Source organism: Elephas maximus, chromosome 9 (assembly GCF_024166365.1).
Source record: "Elephas maximus indicus isolate mEleMax1 chromosome 9, mEleMax1 primary haplotype, whole genome shotgun sequence".
Lineage (NCBI taxonomy): Eukaryota > Metazoa > Chordata > Mammalia > Proboscidea > Elephantidae > Elephas > Elephas maximus.
In genome coordinates, this window is record NC_064827.1 from 97,128,359 (window position 1) to 97,151,180 (window position 22,822).

Here is a 22,822-nt window from a genome sequence, read left to right on the forward strand (position 1 = left end):
ATAATAATGTTTGCTGACTGGTGTCTAGAGTAGTGTTGATGACTTCCAAGAGTGTAATTAAAGCAAATACTGTATGCAGGAAAACAGTCCTTTTGTGCCTAATAAGACAGAAAAAGAAACATGGGGTGTGGACCTAGAAGGAAATGTTGACCTCCAGAGAGCATAAAACTCATGATATTAGAGAGAAGCCTTAGTTGCAGTATGTAAGGATAAAGGAACAGGCAAGTGCTACTAAAGTAAGTTCAGAGTCCCTGGAGATTGAAGCTCTTGGCGGAGACATCTGATAGTGGGAGAACCCTGCTTATTACGTGCCAGTCAACTCATCAGTCTGGACAAAGGGTATTTCTTAGATGTTGTAAAGCAAGTAAGAAGAGAAAGTTAGGTTATCAATTTAGGTGAATATTTGAGGCTCTGATTAGTTTAGTGGAATGGTTTGCGGGAAGTGAAGGGCTGGTCAAGGCAAAACTTTTAACGAAGTCACCTGGGAAGGGGTAACAAGAGATGATGACTCATCTGTGGACTAGGGCCAATCCTAACAATTAGGATAACCTGGGACCTTAACTACACGCTTGATTAAACCAAAAACCAAACCCAGTGCCATCAAGTCGATTCTAACTCATCGTGACCCTATAGGACAGAATAGAACTGACCCATAGAGTTTTCAAGGAGGGCCTGGTAGATTCGAACTGCCGACCCTTTGGTTAGCAGCCATAGCACTTAACTACTATGCCACCAGGGTTTCCTGTGTCGGTATAATAGGTTCGAAAATCAGGTAGAGTGAAGCCTCCCACTTCGTTCTTTGTCAGTAATGCTTTACTTATCCGGGGCCACTTTCCCTTCCATATGAAGTTCGTGATTTGTTTCTCCATCTCATTAAAATATATGGTGGAATTTGGATTGGGATTGCATTAAATCTATCAATGGCTTTTGGTAGAATAGACATTTTTACAATATTAAGTCTTCCTATCCATAAGCAAGGCATGTTTTTCCACTTATATAGGTCTCTTTTGGTTTCTTGCATAAGTGTTCTGTAGTTTTCTTTGTATAAGTCTTTTACATCTCTGGTAAGATTTATTCCTAAGTATTTTATCTTCTTGGGGCTACTGTAAACGGCACTGATTTGGTGATTTCCTCTTCGATGTTCTTTTTGCTGGTCTAGAGGAATCCAACTGATTTTTGTATGTTTATCTTGTATCCCAATACTCTGCTGAACTCTCCTATTAGTTTCAGTAGTTTTTGGAGGATTCCTTAGGGTTTTCTGTGTATAAGATCATGTCATCTGCAAATAGAAATACTTTGACTTCTTCCTTGCCAATGTGGATGTGCTTTATTTCTTTATCAAGCCTAATTGCTCTGCCTAGGACCTCCAACACAATGTTGAATAAGAGCGGTGATAAATGGCATCCTTGTCTGGTTCCCGATCTCAGTGGGAATGCTTTCAGGCTGTCTCCATTTAGGGTGATGTTGGCTGTTGGCTTTGTATAAATGCCCTTTATTATGTTGAGGAATTTTCCTTCTATTCCCATTTTGCTGAGAGTTTTTATCATGAATGAGTGTTGAACTTTGTCAAATGCCTTTTCTGCATCAATTGATAAAATCATGTGATTCTTGTCTTTTATTTATGTGCTGGATTACATTAATTGTTTTTCTAATGTTGAACCATCTCTGCATACTTGGTATAAGCCCCGTTTGGTCATGGTGAATTATTTTTTTGATATGTTGTTGAATTCTATTGGCTAGAATTTTGCTGAGGATTTTTGCATCTAAGTTCATGAGGGATATAGGTCTGTAATTTTCTTTTTTGTGGTGTCTTTAGTTGGTTTTGATATCAGAGATATGCTGCCTTCATAGAATGAATTTGGGAGTATTCCATCCTTTTCTATGCTCTGAAATACTTTTAGTAGTAGTGGTGTTAACTCTTCTCTGGTAGAACTCTGTCATGAAGCTGTCAGGGTAGGGATTTTTTTGTTGCAAATTTTTTGATTACCTTTTCAATCTCTTTTTTTGGTATGGGCCTATTTAGTTGTTCTAACTCTGTGTTAGTTTACGTGGGTAGTGTGTTTCTAGTAATTCATCCATTTTTTCTAGGTTATCAAATTTGTAGTAATCTGATTCTTTTAATTTCTGTTGGGTCTGTTGTGATATCGCCCATCTCATTTCTTATTCGGTTTGTTTCCTTTCCTGTTTTCATTTCGTCAGTCTGGTCAATGGTTTATCGGTTTTGTTGAATTTTTCAAAGAACTGGTTTTTGGTCTTATTAACTCTTTCAATTGTTTTTCTGTTCTCTAATTCATTTAATTCTGCTCTAATTTTTATTTGTTTTCTTCTGGTACCCGAGGGTTTCTTTTGTTGCTCTCTTTCTATTTGTTCAAGTTGTAGGGACAGTTCTTTGATTTTGGTGCTTTCCTCTTTTTGTATGTGTGCATTCATTGATGTAAATTGACCTCTGAGCACGGCTTTTCTGTGTCCCAAAGGTTCTGATAGGAAGTGTTTTCATTCTCATTGGATTCTATGAATTTCTTTATTTGCTCCTTAATGTCTTCTATACTCCAGTCTTTTTTGAGCAGGGTATTGTTCAGTGTCCAAGTATTTGATTTCTTTTCTCTGCTCTTTCTGTTATTGATTTCCACTTTTATGGCCTTATGGTCAGAGATGATGCTTTGTAATATTTCCATGTTTTGGATTCTGCTAAGGCTTGCTTTATGACCTTATCTGTGGTCTATTCTAGAGAATGTTACATGTCCACTAGAAAAGAAAGTATACTTGTTTGCTGTTGAATGGAATGTTCCGTATATGTCTATGAGGTCAAGTTGGTTGATTGTGGCACTTAAATCTTCTATGTCTTTACTGAGCTCCTTTCTGGATGTCCTGTCCTTCATTGAAAGTGGTGTGTTGAAGTCTCCTATTATAATTGTGGAGCTATCTCACTTTTCAATGCTGTTAGAGTTTATTTTATGTATCTTGCAGCCCTGTCATTGGGTTCATAAATATATAATATGGTTATATCTTCCTGGTAAATTGACCCTTTAATCATTATATAGCGTCCTTCTTTATTCTTTGTGGTGGATTTAACTTTAAAGTCTGTTTTGTCAGAAATTAATATTACCACTGCTGTTCTTTTTTGATTGATATATTTTTTTCCATCCTTTGAGTTTTAGTTTGTTTGTGTCTCTAAGTCTAAGCTGTGTCTATTGTAGGCAGCGTATAGCTAGATTATGTTTTTTTTATCCAGTCTGCAACTCTCTGTCTCTTTATTGGTGCATATAGTCCATTTACATTCACTGTAACTATAGACAGGTATGAGTTTAGTACTGTCATTTTGATGCTTTTTTGTGTGTGTTGCTGACAATTTCATTTTTCCACTTACTTTTTTGTGCTGAGAACTTTTTCTTTGGAAATTGCATTTTTCTTTTTCATTATAGTTGAATTTGTTTTTGCTGAGTCTTTGTGTTTATTTTGGTTTTTATTTTGAAGTATGGCATTGTTAGTCTTTTTTGTGGTGAGATTAATATTTACCCCATTTTTCTAAGTATAAACCTAACTTATATCTCCCTATATCACCTTGATTTCCTCTCCATATGGAAGATCTATCCCTCCTGTATTTAGTCCCTCTTTATTGATTATTATCATCTTTTACATAATGTCATCAGTGACTCCATGTTTTGAGTGTTTTTTTTTTTAATTAATCTAATTTTATTTTGTGATTTCCCTATTTGAGTTGATATCAGGATGCTCCGTTCTGTGTCCTTTTGCTGTGCCGATATCTGATATTATTGATTTTTTGACCAAAGAATTTCCTTTAGTTATTCTTGTAGCTTTGGTTTGGGTTTGCAAATTCTCTAAGGTTGTGTTTATCTGTAAATGGTTTAATTTCACCTTCATATTTGACAGAGAGTTTTGCTGGATATATTATCCTTGGCTAGCAATTTTTCTCATTCATTGCTCTCTATATAACACCACGTTGCATTCTTTCCTTCATGGTTTCTGCCAAGTAGTCTGAACTTATTGATTCTCCTTTGTAGGTGACTTTTTATTTATCCCTGGCTGCTTTTAAAATTTTATTTTTATCTTTGGTTTTGGCAAGTTTGGTGATTTTCTTTTGGGATCTACCTTGTATGGGGTTTGATGAGCATCTTGGATAGATATCCTTTCATCTTCTGCAATGTCAGGGAAGTTTTCTGCTAACAAATCTTCAACAATTCTCTTCATATTTTCTGATATTCCTCCCTGCTCTGGAAATCCAATCACATGCAAGTTATTATTCTTGATAGAATCCCACATGATTCTTAGAGTTTCTTCATTTTTTAAAATTCTTTTATCTGATTTTTCTTCAAATGTATTGGTGCCAATTGCCTTATCCTCCATCTCCCCAATTCTGCATTCCAATTCCTCAATTCTGCTCCTCTGACTTTCTATTGAGTTGTCTAGCTCTGTAATTTTATTGCTAATGAAGAAAGATAAAGAGGTAGGGGAAGGATTAGTCCAAAGGACTAATGGACCACAACTACCATGGCCTCCACCAGAATGAGTCAAGAACAACTGTGTAGTGCCTGGCTACCACCACCGACTGCTCTGACAGGGTGGAGGGTCCTGGATAGAGCTGGAGAAAAATATTGAACAAAGTTCTAACTCTTGAAAAAAGACCAGAATTACTTGTCTGATAGAGACTGGAGAAACCCCAAGAGTATTAACCCTGAACACCCTTATAACTCAGTACTGAAGTCACTGCTGAAGTTCATCCTTCAGCCAAAGATTAGACAGGCCCATAAAAAAAAAAAGCAAAAGAAAAAGACACTGAAGGGACACACCAGTCCAGGGGCGAGAACAAGACGGCAGGAGGGGATAGGAAAGCTGGTAACAGAGAACACAAGGTTGAGAAGGGATGATTGTTGCCATGTTGTGGGGTTGGCAACCAACATCACAAAACAATATATGCACTAATCATTTAATGAAAAACTAATTTGCTCTGTAAACCTTCAACTAAAGTAAAAAAAGAAAAACTACCATGTCCAAAATCTTTAGTAATTGGTCAAGAAACGTTTAAGTGTTGAATGTTATATCCGTTTATGCCAAGGTTGGGTTTCTCTTATGGGAATATTGGAAACTAGGATCAACAGGGACTTCTAGTTGAAGATGGTAAACTAGGGGCACGTATTTACCCCGTTTCTCCTAAAACCATGTTCAAACACTATTATAGAAATACAAAAATAAAAATAAAAGCTAAGAGGTTGTGAGTCTGGAAGTTACACAGAAATGTTTTGATACATTTGTGGAAGGCAAAAAGTGAAATAGGGGTGAGATATAAAACAATCAAGAAAAGACTACCCTAAGAAAGGGTGGTATAAAGCCAGTGTACTTCACCGAGACCTGGTGGTACTAGAAATGAGAAGAAAGAAGAGAGGCTGAAAACAAGGACACTAAAGTTATTTTAGAGGAGGGGGGAAGGTTCATTTAATGAGCTCTGTGGGTTATGCTGTATGTCCTCACATTAACTATAAAAATTACAATAGATTGTCGGCGAATGAGACAAGAAGATAGGGAATGAGAGGGTTCAGCCAGAGGTTGTCAGCTATATTTTATTTATTGCTACTACTACAATCCCTACAATGACTGAGCATCCCTGGTTTCATCTGATATGTTTGGAGATTGGTAATGTACAAATTCTCAGATTAAGAGCATGTTCATCTGGCAACGGTAAGTTGCTGTTATTAAATTTGCATTAATTATGTAATTAGTATATTTTCATGAAAATATTTTGCCTGGACGCAGTTTCTCTCCCGTTTGCTCCAGCCATGTTGAATTGTCTTGGGATAACCACCTGCAACCTAACTTCATTTTGCCTTACAAGAACAAGGAAGAGAATATTCCAGATCTCAAAAGAGTACCTTATCAATCTTTTCCCATTTTACAGGAAAAATCAAGAGGCATATTTTTTCTGGGTACCCTTCTTCAAATTCCCCTTTATTTTTCAAAGTCCCAAAGCTCATCATATATTTAATGCACTTTCTTTCTCTTCCAGAAAAAATGGGAATAATATGAGTGTAATTTATTGTTTGCAAATAGAGCTGACCAAGACACATGGTCATTTTTTTCAGAATTTCTGTAAGAAAACCTTGTCCAAAATTTGTACCAGCTGACGTTTGCTCAAAGTCAAAAGGTTGTTTTTTCTGAGTGAAATGAGTCAGTCACAAAAGGATAAATGTTGTACAATCTTACTTATATGAAATAATAAGAACAGGCAATATAAATATATAAAGACCAGAGTTTATTAGTGGTTACCGGGGTTGCAGGCAAGGTGAAGGTGGGAATCATTGTTTATGAAGCACTGTTTATGGTGATGGGAAATCTCGCTACCATTATGGGTGATGGTTGCCCAATATGATTGATGTGATCGATATCACTAAGTCATACGCCTGAAAAATGTTGAATTGGCAAATGTTTGCTAATTCAATATTTTCAGGTATACAGTTTGTGATATGTATCTATCTATACTTATTTACAACAATAAAAAAGGAAAAGAAAAATAGATAGTTTCTTATAGAACTCCCCTCAAATGATATCAAGGAATTATGGTCAGAAGTCATAACTGTAAATCATTTCTGCTCCTGGAGAGGTTAGAAAGAGCTTATAACATTTCTCCTTTTTTCACACAGAGCTTGGGTCTGAGCAGAATCTCTTGGGGCCTACCAACCTCAAAGTTTGTTGGGGCTAGAAATCCACATTGTCTCTGATACATCACAGTATACTATGAAAGGAATGGCAGGAGTAGAGGGCTAAAACCAACTGCAACATAGGAATCGTGTCAATGGCATTTCAAATAGGTTAAAAAAAAAAAAAAACTTTAAAAACTTTCATTAATCTCTACGATGCTTGGCTTTGAAACCTCCTCATGGCATACGCCTGATAAAGAACATCAGTCTGATGAGGGACCGGAGAGAAAAACACTAGAACGAAATAAATCGAAGAAACAAGATTCAAACTTAAAATAACGCCATGTAAAAGCCAGAATTTTTCAAATCTTTCTTCTCCGAGCATCACAGCTCTAAACAGTCCCTAGCTGCAGGGGGTCCATCAGGTGCCAAACACCTGCAATGCAAGTGAGAAGTCCCCAAGCCCTAGAGTCTAGGTGGGGCTGGGCCATGAGGCCCCACCGTTTATCCACTAATGCCTTTATTCACCCGCTGCTATGTCACGAGATCTGACAAGGCGTCACAAGCATCAGGCTGTGGCTGGTCAGTGTGTGCTTTACCCTTGGAGGAGTCGGACGCTTAGGAAACCTCTCCGCATTTCTACTCCATTTTCAGGGCTGAAGAACGCACAACCCACTCTTCATGGGTAACTTCTTTAGCAAACTGCACCCCTCATCCCGTCGCTACCCTCCGCCAGCCCGGCGCCCACGCAGTCGCCCCACCCGCTGTGCTCCCACTTCTGGCCGGGATCACCCCGCTGGCCCTGCGCCTCCCTTCCACCCTCTTCACAGTGGACTGCTCAATCAGGGTCGCGTGCCTTTACCTCCTCGGTTTTACATCTCCCCGAAGAGGCGGTATGCGATCCGACAGGCTCACAGCTCCTCTCTGGGGGTCTGTCCCTTGATGTCCTGGGGGGACTCTCTGAAGAAGCAGGTGGTGCCCCGGGCGTTCGGCCACCCAAGAGGTGTAAAGATCCCTCCTCCAGGGTGCAAGTGGACTCTCCGTTTGCCACTCAAGCAGGTAGTCACATCTGCGAAGCCAGTGACATGCAGTCACCCTCCACGTCCTTGCCCAAAGGAGACTGAGCCAAGTGCACCAGGAGAGTCCAGGAATGGGACGGAGAAGGACGAGGACAATCAAAGTCCCCATAGCATTAGCAGTGCACCTTCTGCCTCTAGGTCCCTGGAGACCAGTGGAGCCATCACTTCCTCCCTGCACATTTCTGGGCATCTGAAGGGAACTCTCCACCCCAAGGGCCCAGAAAACAGCCTGTATAACAAAACCCAGGTGTCATCTGGGAGCTCATTCACCAAAGACTGTGCCATTGCCAGCTCATGCAGCCCTGCTGGAGGTGTCCGGCCCCATCAGAAGCTTATTCCTGATGCAGGAGGGCTCTCTGGCCTGCCCAAGAGGCTGATGAAGTCAACTAAGAAAGGACTGGAGGAAGGCCATCAGCCCAGCTCTCCAGCCTCACTGGGGTTGGGGAAGGAGAAGCAGGAAGAAAAACATTCCCATATGCCATCTGGGAGCAATTCTCCACCCACATCTGCCTGTCCTAGGCCACATAAACGGAAACTGCTGCTGGTACCACCACCTTGGGATCAAGGTGAGCTGCTTCCACCTCCTAAGCGCCCTCGTATACTTGTTGCTGGAGACCTGGGCTTGGAGAGGACAGCTGAGCCCCAAGGGAACCACACAGCCTTAGAGGACAAAGAAGAGACCACATCAGACTGCAGTACCACTCAGACTACCAGTCCCTCCTCCCTGTCTGTTGCGCCCACCCGAGACTCCCTGTCTTGTACCACTTCCACTCTGCCAGTCTCAACAATGTCGTTCACTGACTTATGCAGCCTGTCTGCCAGCCCATCCACCCTGTGTTCCCCTAGGCCTTCCCCTGCACCAGAGATTGGTCTTGAAGAAAAATGCCAAATACCTAGCACTCCTTCTTTGTCTATTCCAGCAAAATCTGCTTCTTCCTTTACATTTAGTCCCATCTTTAGAGGCAAACTCAGTAATGAGGATGGAGGCTCTCTCTGTTTCTATCCCTTAGTCCCTGATGCAGCACCTTCCCCTTCTGACATCTCCACACCTCCTAGCACCTCAGCTGTTTCCTTCCATCCTACCTCCTTCAGAGAGGAGTCCCCCGTCCCCATGTTGGTGGATTCTCCTTCTTTTTTCTCACCAACTTCCCTTCCTCCACCTCCTATCCCTTCCACCAGCACCCTTATGTTCACCAGTCAGCCCATCAAATTTATAGCCATCACTCCCACAATTACAGCCACCGCCTCTGCAAACTCCACCTCTCAGCCTGTTCTGGATCCTGATGTAAGAGACATGGACACCTCTCCCCCTTCACAGGCTGTCATCTTCATGTCTCCCCCAGGCTCTGGGGTGAGCTCCCTCCCACTTGCCCAGGCCCATGGCTGTGGAGATCAGGTGTCCCCTGCAAAGGCCCCAGTCTCCACCAGCCCACCAGTATTTACAGTCAGTTACCCTGCTGCAAGTTTTAGTCTTCCATTTTGCCCAGGAGTCACCCCTCAGCCCAGGCCAGGAACCCCTGGTGGGCACCAGCAGAGAGCCACTGGCCTAGCTCTGACTGCACCATCAGCCACCTCCACGTCATTAGGCAGCGTGTCTACAGACTCTGCAATCAAGCCTGATTGTGAGGGCATGGATACCACACCTCCCTCCCTGGCTGTCATCTTCCCATTTCCTGCTGGCACCAAGGATAACTCCATGCCATTTCCCAAGGCAGTTCTTGGTGGGAAGAGCATGCTGATGAGTTGCAGCATTGTGTCCACCCCAGGCTCCACCAGCTTGCCTGCACAGTCAGTCAGCAGCCCAACTGCAACTTTCAGACACCTTTTAGACCCAGGAACTACCCCTCAGCCCACATTTGGGTCTCCTGATTGGCAGCAGCCTGGACCCTCCACATTTCACAGGTCCATACCTGTAGGGCAATGGGCAGTACCAACACAAGCTGAAAACCGAACAGTTACGGTAGCACGGCCACCCAATAACAACACAAATCAATCAACTTTTGTGGGCTTGGCACCCACATATTCCACGTCTAATAACCATGCCAGCACCCAGTTTGGCTTTGATGGTACCCCAGGTGTTGTTCCCATTAGCATAGCCACTAGTTCTGGCTTTAAAACCACAACTAGGATTCCCAGTGCTGGGAAAAGTAAATCGCTGTTTGCCAACAGCACTCGAGACCCACCTGTGTTTATGAGATCAGCAACCCCTATGGGTAGTGGGAACTTTGGGGTCAATGCACCTGCCCCAGGTCCCAGTTCTATGACTGGAGCACTCAACTCTGGAGCAGGGCCAAGTGGGACACTCAACACCAGTTCCATTCCACCTATTGGCCCAAACACCTGGGACCAGGTTGGCAGCACTTTACCCGTATTTGTAAATACAATGGGTGGCACCTTCATTCAGAGCACCTGGGGTCCACCTGTCCAGAGTACAGATGATGCAATGGGAAATGGTCCCAAGCCTGTGACTCCAGCCCGTCCTGTCCTTGCCTTCCATCAGAGAGCCTGGGCCACCCCTCACCAGAGCAAACATGCTCTTAGTGGAGAAGCCAATACCTCTAGGAGGAAATATCCACAAAAATACAATTATGCTCCAGTCTTCCATCAGAGCACCTTGGGCACATTTGGTGATGGCACTTCTGCTGGAGATTCAGGTGCAAGCAATATAACTGTTCTTGGACACCCTGGTGCTCCCAGCTACAGCCAGAACCCCTGGGGCACACCTCTCCGGAGCAGAGTTGACATGAAGAGAAGGGACAGCACCATACCTATGGTTGGATGCCCCTGTGTTCCTCATTTCCATCAGTGCAGCTACAGTCTTCATGGCCAGAGCATGTATGGTGCAACGGGAGGGAATTGTACCATGCCCACAGACGGAGCCCTTTGGGACCCTTCCTTCCATCAGTACACCTGGAGTTCACCTGGCCAGAGTACACATGATGTAATGGGAGGTAACAGTACCATACCTGTAAATGGAGGCCCTCATGCTTCCCATTTCTACCAGTCCAACTAGGGCCCACTTGGCCAGAGCATGCCTGGTGCAACAGGAAGGGCAGCACCATAATTATATTTGAAGATATGCCTGGTCCCACATTCCTTTAGAGCATCTAGAGTCCTTCTGGCCAAAGCACAGACAGTGCCATACCTGGATGCTTATGGCAAAGGGCATGTATTGCTCTTGTCAGAGGGGACAAGACCATATATTTTTAGGGAAAACTTATTCCTCCTCTTCAGTCAGAACACCTCAGTCTTACCCAGCCAGGATACCCCCTTTGACCTCTCAGGAGCTGGCACCATTGACTCTACTGTCCCTGGATTGTTGGGGAGCCTGGCAGAATGAAGTCTTGGACGCAGCAGGACTCTTACTGCTGCCTGTGGATGCGCCCTCTTCCCAAGCCAGTTTGCTTAAATGGGCTCTTATCTTTCTTTCCCAGATTGTGTAGATATGTAAATAAAACCTTGTTTTCCTTATTATTTGCCTCTGCTCCTGTGTCTTAGGAAACCACACTTTACAATTTTAGTCTTTTTAAAAAGTTTAAATGCCTTTATTTGTGTCTTTATCTTTAGACCTAAGCTGATCCTCCTCATACACGGGACTTTATCCACAGAGGATGGGCCTGGCAGGTTTTGGGTCTGGAGAAAGAAAGGAAGAAAGCGCTCACAGCTGCTCTGTGATAATTGAAATATTAAATCTAGGATGTAACATAGTACTTAGATTCTGCTATTACACTGCTTAAAAATAACAGAAAAGAGCTTCCGGCTGTAATCTAAGCCACTACAATATCAAATGGGTAGAGTTACAATTTCACCCAAATCTAGCTGACCCAAGGGTCTCGTTTAGACTTAACTACTCAAGACACAACTTTTTCTAAGGCATTTCACAATGCTGGAAAACCACCATAAAACGGGGAAAAGAGAAAAATAAGAGAATTTCTTTTGGCTCCTTACATTAAAAAAAAAAAAAAAAAAAAAACGGTGTCGAGTCGACCCTGACTCATGGTGACCCATGTGTGAGAGAACTGTGCTTTATAGGGTTTACAATGGGTGATTCTTTTCAGTAGTAAACCAAAAGACCTTTCTCCTGAGGTGCCTTTGGGTGGAGTTGAACCTTGAACTTTTTGGTTAGCAGTTGAGCACATTAACCATTTGCACCGCGCAGGGACTCCTCAGCTTCTTACATATTAAGCATTTATTTAGTGACGACTCTACATTCCACTCTCTGTTAGACTCTCAGGATGCAGAGAAAGAGACATCTCTTTCCCCCCCAAAATTTAGAATGTAATGGGGTGACAGATGACTAGACTAAAGAAAATGAGTGGTATGTAAGTGGTAGGGATAGGTAGGAAGGACATCAACTACTTCCGGGTAAGAAGAAACGTGAACAGCTCTTTACGGAAGGAGGAGGGAGCAGCTGGGTGGAGAAGGACTTTCCAGGTCAAGAAATAGCATGTGAGAAGTCAGAAACACCAGGCAGGCAGTTGGATGTGGCCAGAGAGTGAAAACAAAGCTGGGAGATGCAGCTGCAGCCTTCAGCAGACTTCCAAAGGAACAGATCACAGACCAGTTTACACACTGAGATGGGGCATTTGTCCATTATCCTGAAACTGTGAGGAGTCCTGAAAGGATTGTAAGCCCCAAAGTGATGAGACTGTATGTGGATTTTAGAAAAATCCCTGTGGCTGTGTGAAAAGGAAGAATTAAATGGTGCCAGAGCAGAGGTAAAGAGGGTTATGGGAGACTTTGTGGTAGTTGAAGCAAAGATTTCACAATGAGTTCCTGGTCTAGTGGACTGGCAATGGGAATGTGAGGAGGTGATAGACGAGGGAGGTGAAGTAGGAAACTGCAACAAGACCAGGCCTATTCTAGACTTCTGACTTGGATAAGTGGACATGAGTCATTTTGACAAAAAAAAAAAAAAATTAATAGCTTGAGATGTCTGTGGAGAGCCAGGTCATATTCAGAAGGCAGTTCATTCACCCATTTATCAATAACATTGATAGAGCATCTTGGTTGTGCTAAGGACCACTCTAGGTAGGAGGATCAATGACAAAAGAAACAAAATCCCCAACTCTGGGCAGCCTACATTCTACTTGGAAGGGACAAAACAAGCAACAAACATCATAAACAAATTATCTGGTCTGTTAGCTAGTAACAAATGCCATGGAAAACAAAGCAGCACGCGGGGGATTGAGGCTGGAGACAGGGTGAAGCATAGGTTTCCATTTAATTGGTGGACAGGGCAAACCTAACTGTGAAAGTGAGATTGGAGCAAAATGTACAGGGGGCAATTAGGTTATACATCTGAGGGAAGAGCATTTCAGATAGTTGGAATAGCCACTGAAGAAACCTAGAGGAAACATGTTTGGTATGTTCAGGGAGTAGTTAATAAGCTAATGTGCCTGAAATGGAGTCAACCAGTGGGAGATTGGGATGAGAGAAGGACAGCAAAGATGTGAGTTTAATTCCCTGCTCCATCACCTATTGGCTGTGTAATCGCAAGCAGGTGACTTGAACTACAAGAGTTTCAGTGTCTTCAATTTTTTCCATGTCCTGTCTACCTCAGGAGATTGTTATAAGGATGAAATACAATAATGTAGAGACTTGTAAGCCATGGTTATTGTTCTATACACAGGAATAGGTAGATAAATGGGTACATAGATGAAATAAAGGGAGGGAGGGAGGAAGGGAGGAACGAGAGAGAAAGAAACAAAGAAAGAAAGGACATAGGTAGACAGAAGATAGAGATGACAGAAGATAGGTAAATGATAGACAGATAGATAGACAGGTAGGTAGATACGTAGATAGATGATAGATAATATATGTAGGCTTGATGAGTGAGATCCTTAGGCAGCAGTGCCTTGATTGCCTTCACCAGGCAATGCAAATAGGAGATCCTCATCTTAAAGAGAACATACAAGTGCTTACTCAAGTTATTATGAAGTAAACACATGGAAAAGTAGGATAACTAAGCCTAAAAATGCACAGCACTCTGCCTAGTGCAGCATTTATGAGAGTAGCCCTGTAAATACAAAGACAAGCATCACATAGAGGCTGCTGGCCTCCTCCAGGTACCCTGCTACCTGATTCATTTACTTTAAGTTGTTTATTACAGGTCCAGAGGATCAAAGCTCCTGCTCCCTGGCTGCACAGAATCACCTGCCCTTTGTAGTCAGAACTGCCTCTCAGAAGCAGGGTTCAAACTCAGTTTGCTTCTAATAGACCAGCAACCTCTCCCTGCCATGCCAGGCTGTGGTAGTCAGAGACAGATTTTTAAATTCAGATGTCCTCTTGACTTTTCTCAAGAAGATCTTTAAGCTAGCTGTAATGATCCTGACAAGGCAAACTTTTAATAAATGTGTGAGAGATATAACAGCTATTTTGAATTGCATATTTTGATGCACTTACATGGCTGCTGCTATTTTAAAGTGAATCCAAACATGCTTTTATTTTTTATAAAATTAATACTTGAAGCCACAGCAACTCAAACAATACTGAAATCCAGCCCTTCATAGGCCAAGACCCCTCCTCAAAGACAGTTTTTGGCTACTTTGGTGTTATACTCCAATTCTAAATGTTATGCTAATTCTGCTAATCATGATATACCCATTTTAAATAATGCGTTTCACCTTCGAAAGGCAAAGGAGGATAAACTTAAATTCCATTTTCCCCCCTTTGCTCCCAATACATTGTATTTATTTCAATAATTTTTCTTCTTCTATTTTGTAACTTTATATAAATTGGCTAGCTGTATTTATGAGGGGACAATAGCACAGTGGTTAAAAATGGCATACACAGGAGGTGGGGCCAAGATGGCTGACTAGTAGAAGCTGCCTCGGATTCCTCTTGCAACAAAGACTTGGAAAAAAAAGTGAATCGATCACATACATGACAATCTATGAACCTTGACCATCCAACACAGATCTAAAGAGTTGACCTGAGTGACAGAGACTCAGCCAGAGCAAGCAGGCTGCACACTGACGTGGCTAACGAGAGAACGAGCAACCACAGGGAAGCAGCGACTGTTTTTGGAGCCTGGAGCCAGCATCCCTGTCAGAAAACCTTTGCGCTGGGCTTTGGACTGGACACAGGGAAGATGAGCACGGCATCCTGAGATGGCGTAAACATGGGACGCAGCCCTAGCCCCCAGAAGTGACCTGGGGAGAAGCCCAGCCAGTGCACGCAGGCAGTGCAGTGATGCGGCTGACAGGAGGAGAAGTCACCGGGAGGCAGCAACTGGTTTTGGAGCCGGGAGTGAGGCATCCCAGCCGGGAACCTTGGCGCTGCGCTTTGGACTGGGAGCAGGGGAACTGACCACGGCTTCTGAGACAGCACAAGCATAGGACCCTGGCCTGACCTTCGGGGGCAATCTCAACCCAGCCAAAGCACACAGGCTACACACCCCTCAGGAATCTCAGAAAAAAAAAGTCATCACCAAGCAAGATAAGTAACTTTGTCTATATTCCTGGGTGCTACTCTCTCCAATCTATCTAATCCCTTCCCTCCCCTTCCCAGGCAGCTTCATTAAAATTGGAACTTCCTGGGCCAGAGAGGGAAGTGCTCGGCCATGTTTTTGTTTGTTTGTTTTCTTGCTTTTTTTTTTTGTCTTTTCCTAACCCATTCTCCTGGCCTGAGAGAAGCAGCTACAAAAAACCCAGGGACTAAAAATCCTTCCCTGACTTCCTGAAATTGAACTAAAAATACAGAACCAGCTCCAGCTAAGCATATGAGATCCACAGTCTTGGGCTTTCATCCCTACAGGGAACAAGGTGGCTATTATAATGCAAAGGCAATTCTGATAGTGATCTAACTGTAATTGTTTTAGCAGATTACTGGAAAGACAAGTTTCCCAGGTCTGATATCTCTACCTATTAAATAGAGCCCTCACTGACCCACAATGGGGAACTGAGGGCTGAAGCTCCACCCAAAACACCTAGCCTCCTGCTATAGGGGTCTGAGGATAGTGACACCTACCAATCTGTAGAGGTACATGAATCGGGCGCCTAAGGTAGAGCTGCAGAGCCCACCCACCAAAGTGCTTTAGGAATATAGACACACCTACCTCACTGGCACTTGGGGAAAGCCTGTCAGCATCCTGCCCCCACCAGAGTGCGACCCTCTGCTGCTAGTAGAATCTGGTGCACACAACTATCACCACTACTCCTCTAAGTGAATAGGTAACAGTCTACACCACACACTTGGTGACCCAAAATCAGATTCTACTCAAGAATAGTGAATGGACTCTTAGGCTTATATATCTGGTAAGAGCCCAACCCAGCTGGTAATAGGACATAAGTGATTCAAAGGCTACAACAATCAAGACAGCACAATCTAGTAGCCCATCTGCGTATACTGAAAGAACACAAAACAAGACTCAGTGAGCAAATATAAAATAAATCATTACAATATCTTATAGATGATGGCTCAGAGACAGCAGTTGATATCAAACCACATAAAGAAGCAGACCATGATTGCTTCTACAACTCCCCAAATTAAAGAATCAAAATCTTTCCCAAATGAAGATATGATCCTGGAATTGCCAGATGCAGAATATAAAAACTAATTTACAGAATGCTTCAAGACATCAGGGATGACCTTAGAAATGAAATAAGGAAATCTACAGAAAAAGCCAAGGAACACACTGATAAAGCAGTTGAACAAATCAAAAAGATTATTCAAGAACATAGTGGAAAAATTAATAAGCTGCAAGAATCCATAGAGAGAAAGCATTCAGAAATCCAAAAGATTAGCAGTAAAATTATGGAATTAAAGGACTCAATAGGAAACCAGAGGAGCAGAATCAAGCAATTGGAATGCAGAGTACGAGAGATGGAGCATAAGGCAATTGACACCAATACGGTTGAAGAAAAATCAGATAACAGAATTTAAAAAAATGAAGAGACACAAACAAACTAAAACTCAAAGGATGGAAAAAAATATATCAAGCAAACAACAAGCAAAAAAGAGCAGGAGTAGCAATATTACTTTCTGACAAAATAGACTTTAAATTTAAATCCACCACAAAGGATAAAGAAGGACAGTACATAGTGATTAAAGGGACAATTGACCAGGAAGTTATACCCATATTAAATATTTATGCACCCAATGAAAGGGCTGCAAGATACATAAAACAAACTTTAACGGAACTAAAAAGTGAGATAGTCACCTCCACAATTATAGCAGGAGACTTCAACACACCACTTTCAGAGAAGGATAGGACTTCCGGTAAGAAGTTCAATAGAGACACAGAAGACCTAATTGCTACAGTCAACCAACTTGACATCATAGATTTATACAGAACACTCCACCCAACTGCAGCGAAGTATACTTTTTTTTCTAGTGCACATGGAACATTCTCTAGAATAGACCACATATTAGGTCATAAAACAAACCTTTGCAGAATCCAAAACATCAAAATATTACAAAGCATCTTCTCAGACCACAAGGCCATAAAAGTGGAAATCAGTAACAGAAAAATCAGGGAAAAGAAATCAAATACTTGGAAACGGAACAATACCCTCCTGAAAAAAGACTGGGTTATAGAAGACATTAAGGAGGGAATAAAGAAATTCACAGAATGCAACGAGAATGAACACACTTCCTATCAAAACCTCTGGGACACAGCAAAAGCAGTGCTCAGAGGTCAATTTATATCGATAAATGCACACATACATAAAGAAAGAGCCAAAATCAGAGAACTGTCCCTACAACTTGAACAAATAGAAAGTGAGCAACAAAAGAATCCATCAGGCACCAGAAGAAAAAAAAATAATAAAAATTAGAGCTGAACTAAATGAATTAGAGAACAGAAAAGCAATTGAAAGAATTAACAAAGCCAAAAGCTGGTTCTTTGAAAAAATTAACAAAATTGATAAACCATTGACCAGACTGACTAAAAAAATACAGGAAAGGAAGCAAATAACCAGAATGAGGAACGAGATGGGCCGTATCACAACAGACCCAACTGAAATTAAAAGAATCATATCAGATTATTATGAAAAATTGCACTCTAACAAATTAGCAAACCTAGAAGAAATGGATGAATTCCTGGAAAAACGCTACCTACCTAAACTAGCACAATCAGAAGTAGAACAACTAAATAGACCCATAACAAAAAAAAAGAGATTGAAAAGTTAATCAAAAAACTCCCAACAAAGAAAAGCTCTGGCCCAGACAGCTTCACTGCAGAGTTCTGCCAAACTTTCAACAGAAAAGAGTTAACACCACTCCTACTAAAGGTATTTCAAAGCATAGGAAATGATGGGATACTACCTAACTCATTCTATGAAGCCACCATATCCCTGATACCAAAACCAGGTAAAGACACCAGAAAAAAAGAAAATTATAGACCTATATCCTTCATGAACAAAGATTGAAAAATCCTCAACAAAATCCTAGCCAGTAGAATTCAACAACATATCAAAAAAATAATCCACCATGACCAAGTGAGATTTATACCAGGTATGCAAGGTTGGTTTAATATTAGAAAAACAATTAATGTAATCCACCATATAAATAAAAAAAAGACAAAAACCACATAATCTTATCAATTGATTGAGAAAAGACATTTGACAAAGTCCAACACCCATTCATGATAAAAACTCTCAGCAAAATAGGACTTGAAGGAAAATTCCTCAACATAATGAAGGGCAACTATACAAAGCCAACAGCCAACATCATTCTAAATGGAGAGAGCCTGAAAGCATTTCCCTTGAGAACGGGAACCAGACAAGGACGCCCTTTATCACCGCTCTTATTCAACATTGTGCTGGAGGTCCTAGCCAGAGCAGTTAGGCTAGACAAAGAAATAAAGAGCATCCAGATTGGCAAGGAAGAAGTAAAATTATCTCTATTTCCAGATGACATGATCTTATACACAGAAAACCCTAAGGAATCCTCCAGAAAACTACTGAAACTAATAGAAGAGTTTGGCAGAGTCTCAGGTTACAAGATAAACATAGAAAAATCACTTGGATTCCTCTACATCAACAAAAAGAACACCGAAGAGGAAATCACCAAATCAATACCATTCACAGTAGCCCCCAAGAAGATAAAATACTTAGGAATAATTCTTACCAAAGATGTAAAAGACCTATACAAAGAAAACTACAAAGTACTAGTGCAAGAAACTAAGAAGGACCTACATAAGTGGAAAAACATACCTTGCTCATGGATAGGAAGACTTGACATAGTAAAAACGTCTATTCTACCAAAAGCCATCTGTACATACAATGCACTTCTGATCCAAATTCCAATGACATTTTTTAATGTGATGGAGAAACAAATCACGAACTTCATATGGAAGGGAAAGAAGCCCCGGATAAGTAAAGCATTACTGAAAAAGAAGAAGAAAGTGGGAGGCCTCACTCTACCTGATTTTAGAACCTATTATACAGCCACAGTATTCAAAACAGCCTGGTACTGGTACAACAACAGGCACATAGACCAATGGAACAGAATTGAGAACCCAGATATAAATCCATCCACATATGAGCAGCTGATATTTGTTAAAGGCCCAGTGTCAGTGAATTGGGGAAAAGATAGCCTTTTTAACAAATGGTGCTGGCATAATTGGATATCCATTTGCAAAAAAATGAAACAGGACCCATACCTCACACCATGCACAGAAACTAACTCCAAGTGGACGAAAGGCGTAAACATAAAGACTAAAATGATAAAGATCATGGAAGAAAAAATAGGGACAATGTTAGGAGCCCTAATACAAGGCATAAAACAGAATATAAAACATTACCAAAAAGGATGAAGAGAAACCAGATAACTGGGAGCTCCTAAAAATCAAACACCTATGCTTATCTAAAGACTTCGCCAAAAGAGTAAAAAGACCACCTACAGATTGGGAAAAAATTTTCAGCTATGACATCTCTGACCAGTGCCTGATCTCTAAAATCTATATCATTCTGTTAAAACTCAACCACAAAAAGACAAACAACCCAATCAGAAAGTGGGTAAAGGATATGAACACGCACTTCACTAAAGATGATATTCAGGGCGGGCCAAGATGGCGGACTAGGTGGACGCTATCGTGGATCCCTCTTGCAACAAAGACTCAGAAAAACAAGTGAATCGATCACATATATAACAATCTATGAACTCTCTGAACAACAAACACAGACTTAGGGATGGAGAACGAACAAATACAGGCAGACAGCAATCGTTTTCAGAACTAAGAGCCAGCGTACCAGGCAGGTGACCTTCGGAGCCCGGGCTGGGGCAGAGCCCAGGGGGGCAGATGGCACAGACAAGGGGCCCAGCCCTACCCCCCCGAACCCATCCCGGGAGGAAGTCTAGCTGGTTGGCGCGGGCGGCGTAGTGGTGCAGCCGGTGGGAGAAACACTCGGGAGGCAGTGACTGATCTTGGAGCGGGGACAGCAGCGTCCCAGCCGGGGAGCTGTCCCGCCGGGAGTTTGGCGGGAGGCGGGCGAGGCGCGAGCGTGGGGATCACCTATATTTCCCTAAAGCGACGCCGGGGGGGCGCCAAACATTCGTGAGGGCCACATCCAACCAGTTCGCGCGAGTGGTGCGGCGCACCGGAGGGAGAACTCCCCGGGAGGAAGTGACAGGTCTTGGAGCGGGGAGAGCAGCGTCCCAGCTGGGGAGCCGTCCCACTGGGATCTTGGCGAGAGCTGGTGGGGTGTGAGCGCGTTCCCCTGAATAGGCCCCCGGGGGCGGGCCCAGCTGCTCGTGAGGGCCACGCCCACTCAGTTAGCGTGAGCGGTGCAGCGCACCGGAGGGAGTAATCCCCGGGAGGAAGTGACTGATCTTGGAGAGGGGAGAGTAGCGTCCCAGCGGGGGAGACGTCCTGCTGAGATTCTGGCAGACGGGGGCGGAGTGTGAACACGGGGATCAGCTCTATATTCTGTGGTGCTACATGCCTAGCTCTCTGATCCCTCCCCCACCCTCCCCAGGCGGCTCCATTAACATCCGAATACCCTGAGCCAGAAGGAGAATTCAGATAGGGATCTGACTGCATTTTTTTTTAGCTGATTACCTGGAAAATCTAGTTTCCCAGTGATGGCTCGGAGACAGCAGTCCATATCAAACCACATAAAGAAACAGACCATGACAGCTTCTCCAACCCCCCAAACAAAAGAATCAAAATCTTTCCCAAATGAAGATACAATCCTGGAATTATCAGATACAGAATATAAAAAACTAATTTACAGAATGCTTAAAGATATCACAAATGAAATTAGGATAACTGCAGAAAAAGCCAAGGAACACACTGATAAAACTGTTGAAGAACTCAAAAAGGTTATTCAAGAACATAGTGGAAAAATTAATCAGTTGCAAGAATCCATAGAGAGACAGCATGTAGAAATCCAAAAGATTAACAATAAAATTACAGAATTAGACAACGCAATAGGAAGTCAGAGGAGCAGACTCGAGCAATTAGAATGTAGACTGGGACTTCTGGAGGACCAGGGAATCAACTCCAACATAGCTGAAAAAAAATCAGATAAAAGAATTAAAAAAAATGAAGAAACCCTAAGAATCATGTGGGACTCTATCAAGAAGGATAACTTGCGAGTGATTGGAATCCCAGAACAGGGAGGGGGGACAGAAAACACAGAGAAAATAGTTGAAGAATTCCTGACACAAAACTTCCCTGACATCATGAAAGACGAAAGGATATCTACCCAAGATGCTCATCGAACCCCATTTAAGATTGATCCAAAAAGAAAAACACCAAGACATATTATCATCAAACTTGCCAAAACCAAAGAAAATTTTAAAAGCAGCCAGGGAGAAAAGAAACGTTTCCTTCAAGGGAGAATCAATAAGAATAAGTTCAGACTACTCAGCAGAAACCACGCAAGCAAGAAGGGAATGGGATGACGTATACAGAGCACTGAAGGAGAAAAACTGCCAACCAAGGATCATATATCCAGCAAAACTCTCTCTGAAATATGAAGGAGAAATTAAGATATTTACAGATAAACACAAGTTTAGAGAATTTGCAAAAACTAAACCAAGACTGCAAGAAATGCTTAAGGAGATTTTTTGGCCTGATGACCAATAATATCAGGTACCAGCACAATACAAGGTCACAAAACAGAACGTCCTGATATCAACACAACTCAAATAGGGAAAGCACAAAAACAAACAAAGTAAGATTAATTCTAAAAAATAAATAAATAAACAAAATAATACACATAACAGGAAATCATGGAAATCAATAGATAAACGATCACAATAATCAAAAAGAGGGACTAAATATAGAAGGCATTGAATTGCCAGATGGAGAGTGATCCAAGGCGATATAGAAGGATACAAGTTAGGTTTTTACTTAGAAAAATAGGGGTAAATAATAAGGTAACCACAAAAAGGAATATCAATTCCATAACTCAAGAAAAACGTAACGACTCAACTAACATAAAGTTAAACACTATGAAAATGAGGATCTCACAATCTACTAAGAAAAACGTCTCAGCACAAAAAAGTATGTGGAAAAATGAAAAGGCCAACAACACACATGAAAAGGCATCAAAATGACAGCACTAAAAACTTATTTATCTATAATTACGCTGAATGTAAATGGACTAAATGCACCAATAAAGAGACAGAGAGTCACGGACTGGATAAAGAAACACGATCCATCTATATGCTGCCTACAAGAGACACACCTTAGACTTAGAGACACAAACAAACTAAAACTCAAAGGATGGAAAAAAATATATCAAGCAAATAATAAGCAAAAAAGAAGAGGAGTAGCAATATTAATTTCTGACAAAATAGACTTTAGACTTAAATCCACCACAAAGGATAAAGAAGGACACTATATAATGATAAAAGGGACAATTGATCAGGAAGATATAACCATATTAAATATTTACGCACCCAATGACAGGGCTGCAAGATACACAAATCAAATTTTAACAGAATTGAAAAGCAAGATAGACACCTCCACATTTATAATAGGGGACTTCAACACACCACTTTCGGAGAAGGACAGAACATCCAGTAAGAAGCTCAATAGAGACACGGAAGACCTACTTACAACAATCAGCCAACTTGACCTCATAGACTTATACAGAACAATCCACCCAACTGCTGCAAAATATACTTTTTTTTCTA

The 22,822-nt window shown here is 41.9% G+C and overlaps 1 protein-coding gene across 1 annotated transcript; it reads left to right on the forward strand.

Moving 5' to 3' along the window:
• Positions 1 to 7,331: 7,331 nt before the first annotated feature.
• On the forward strand, positions 7,332 to 10,742 carry LOC126082500 (nuclear pore-associated protein 1-like). The gene has a single exon (XM_049895006.1). The coding sequence runs from the start codon at positions 7,332 to 7,334 to the stop codon at positions 10,740 to 10,742; it is 3,411 nt and encodes a 1,136-aa protein (XP_049750963.1).
• The last annotated feature ends 12,080 nt before the right edge of the window (positions 10,743 to 22,822 follow it).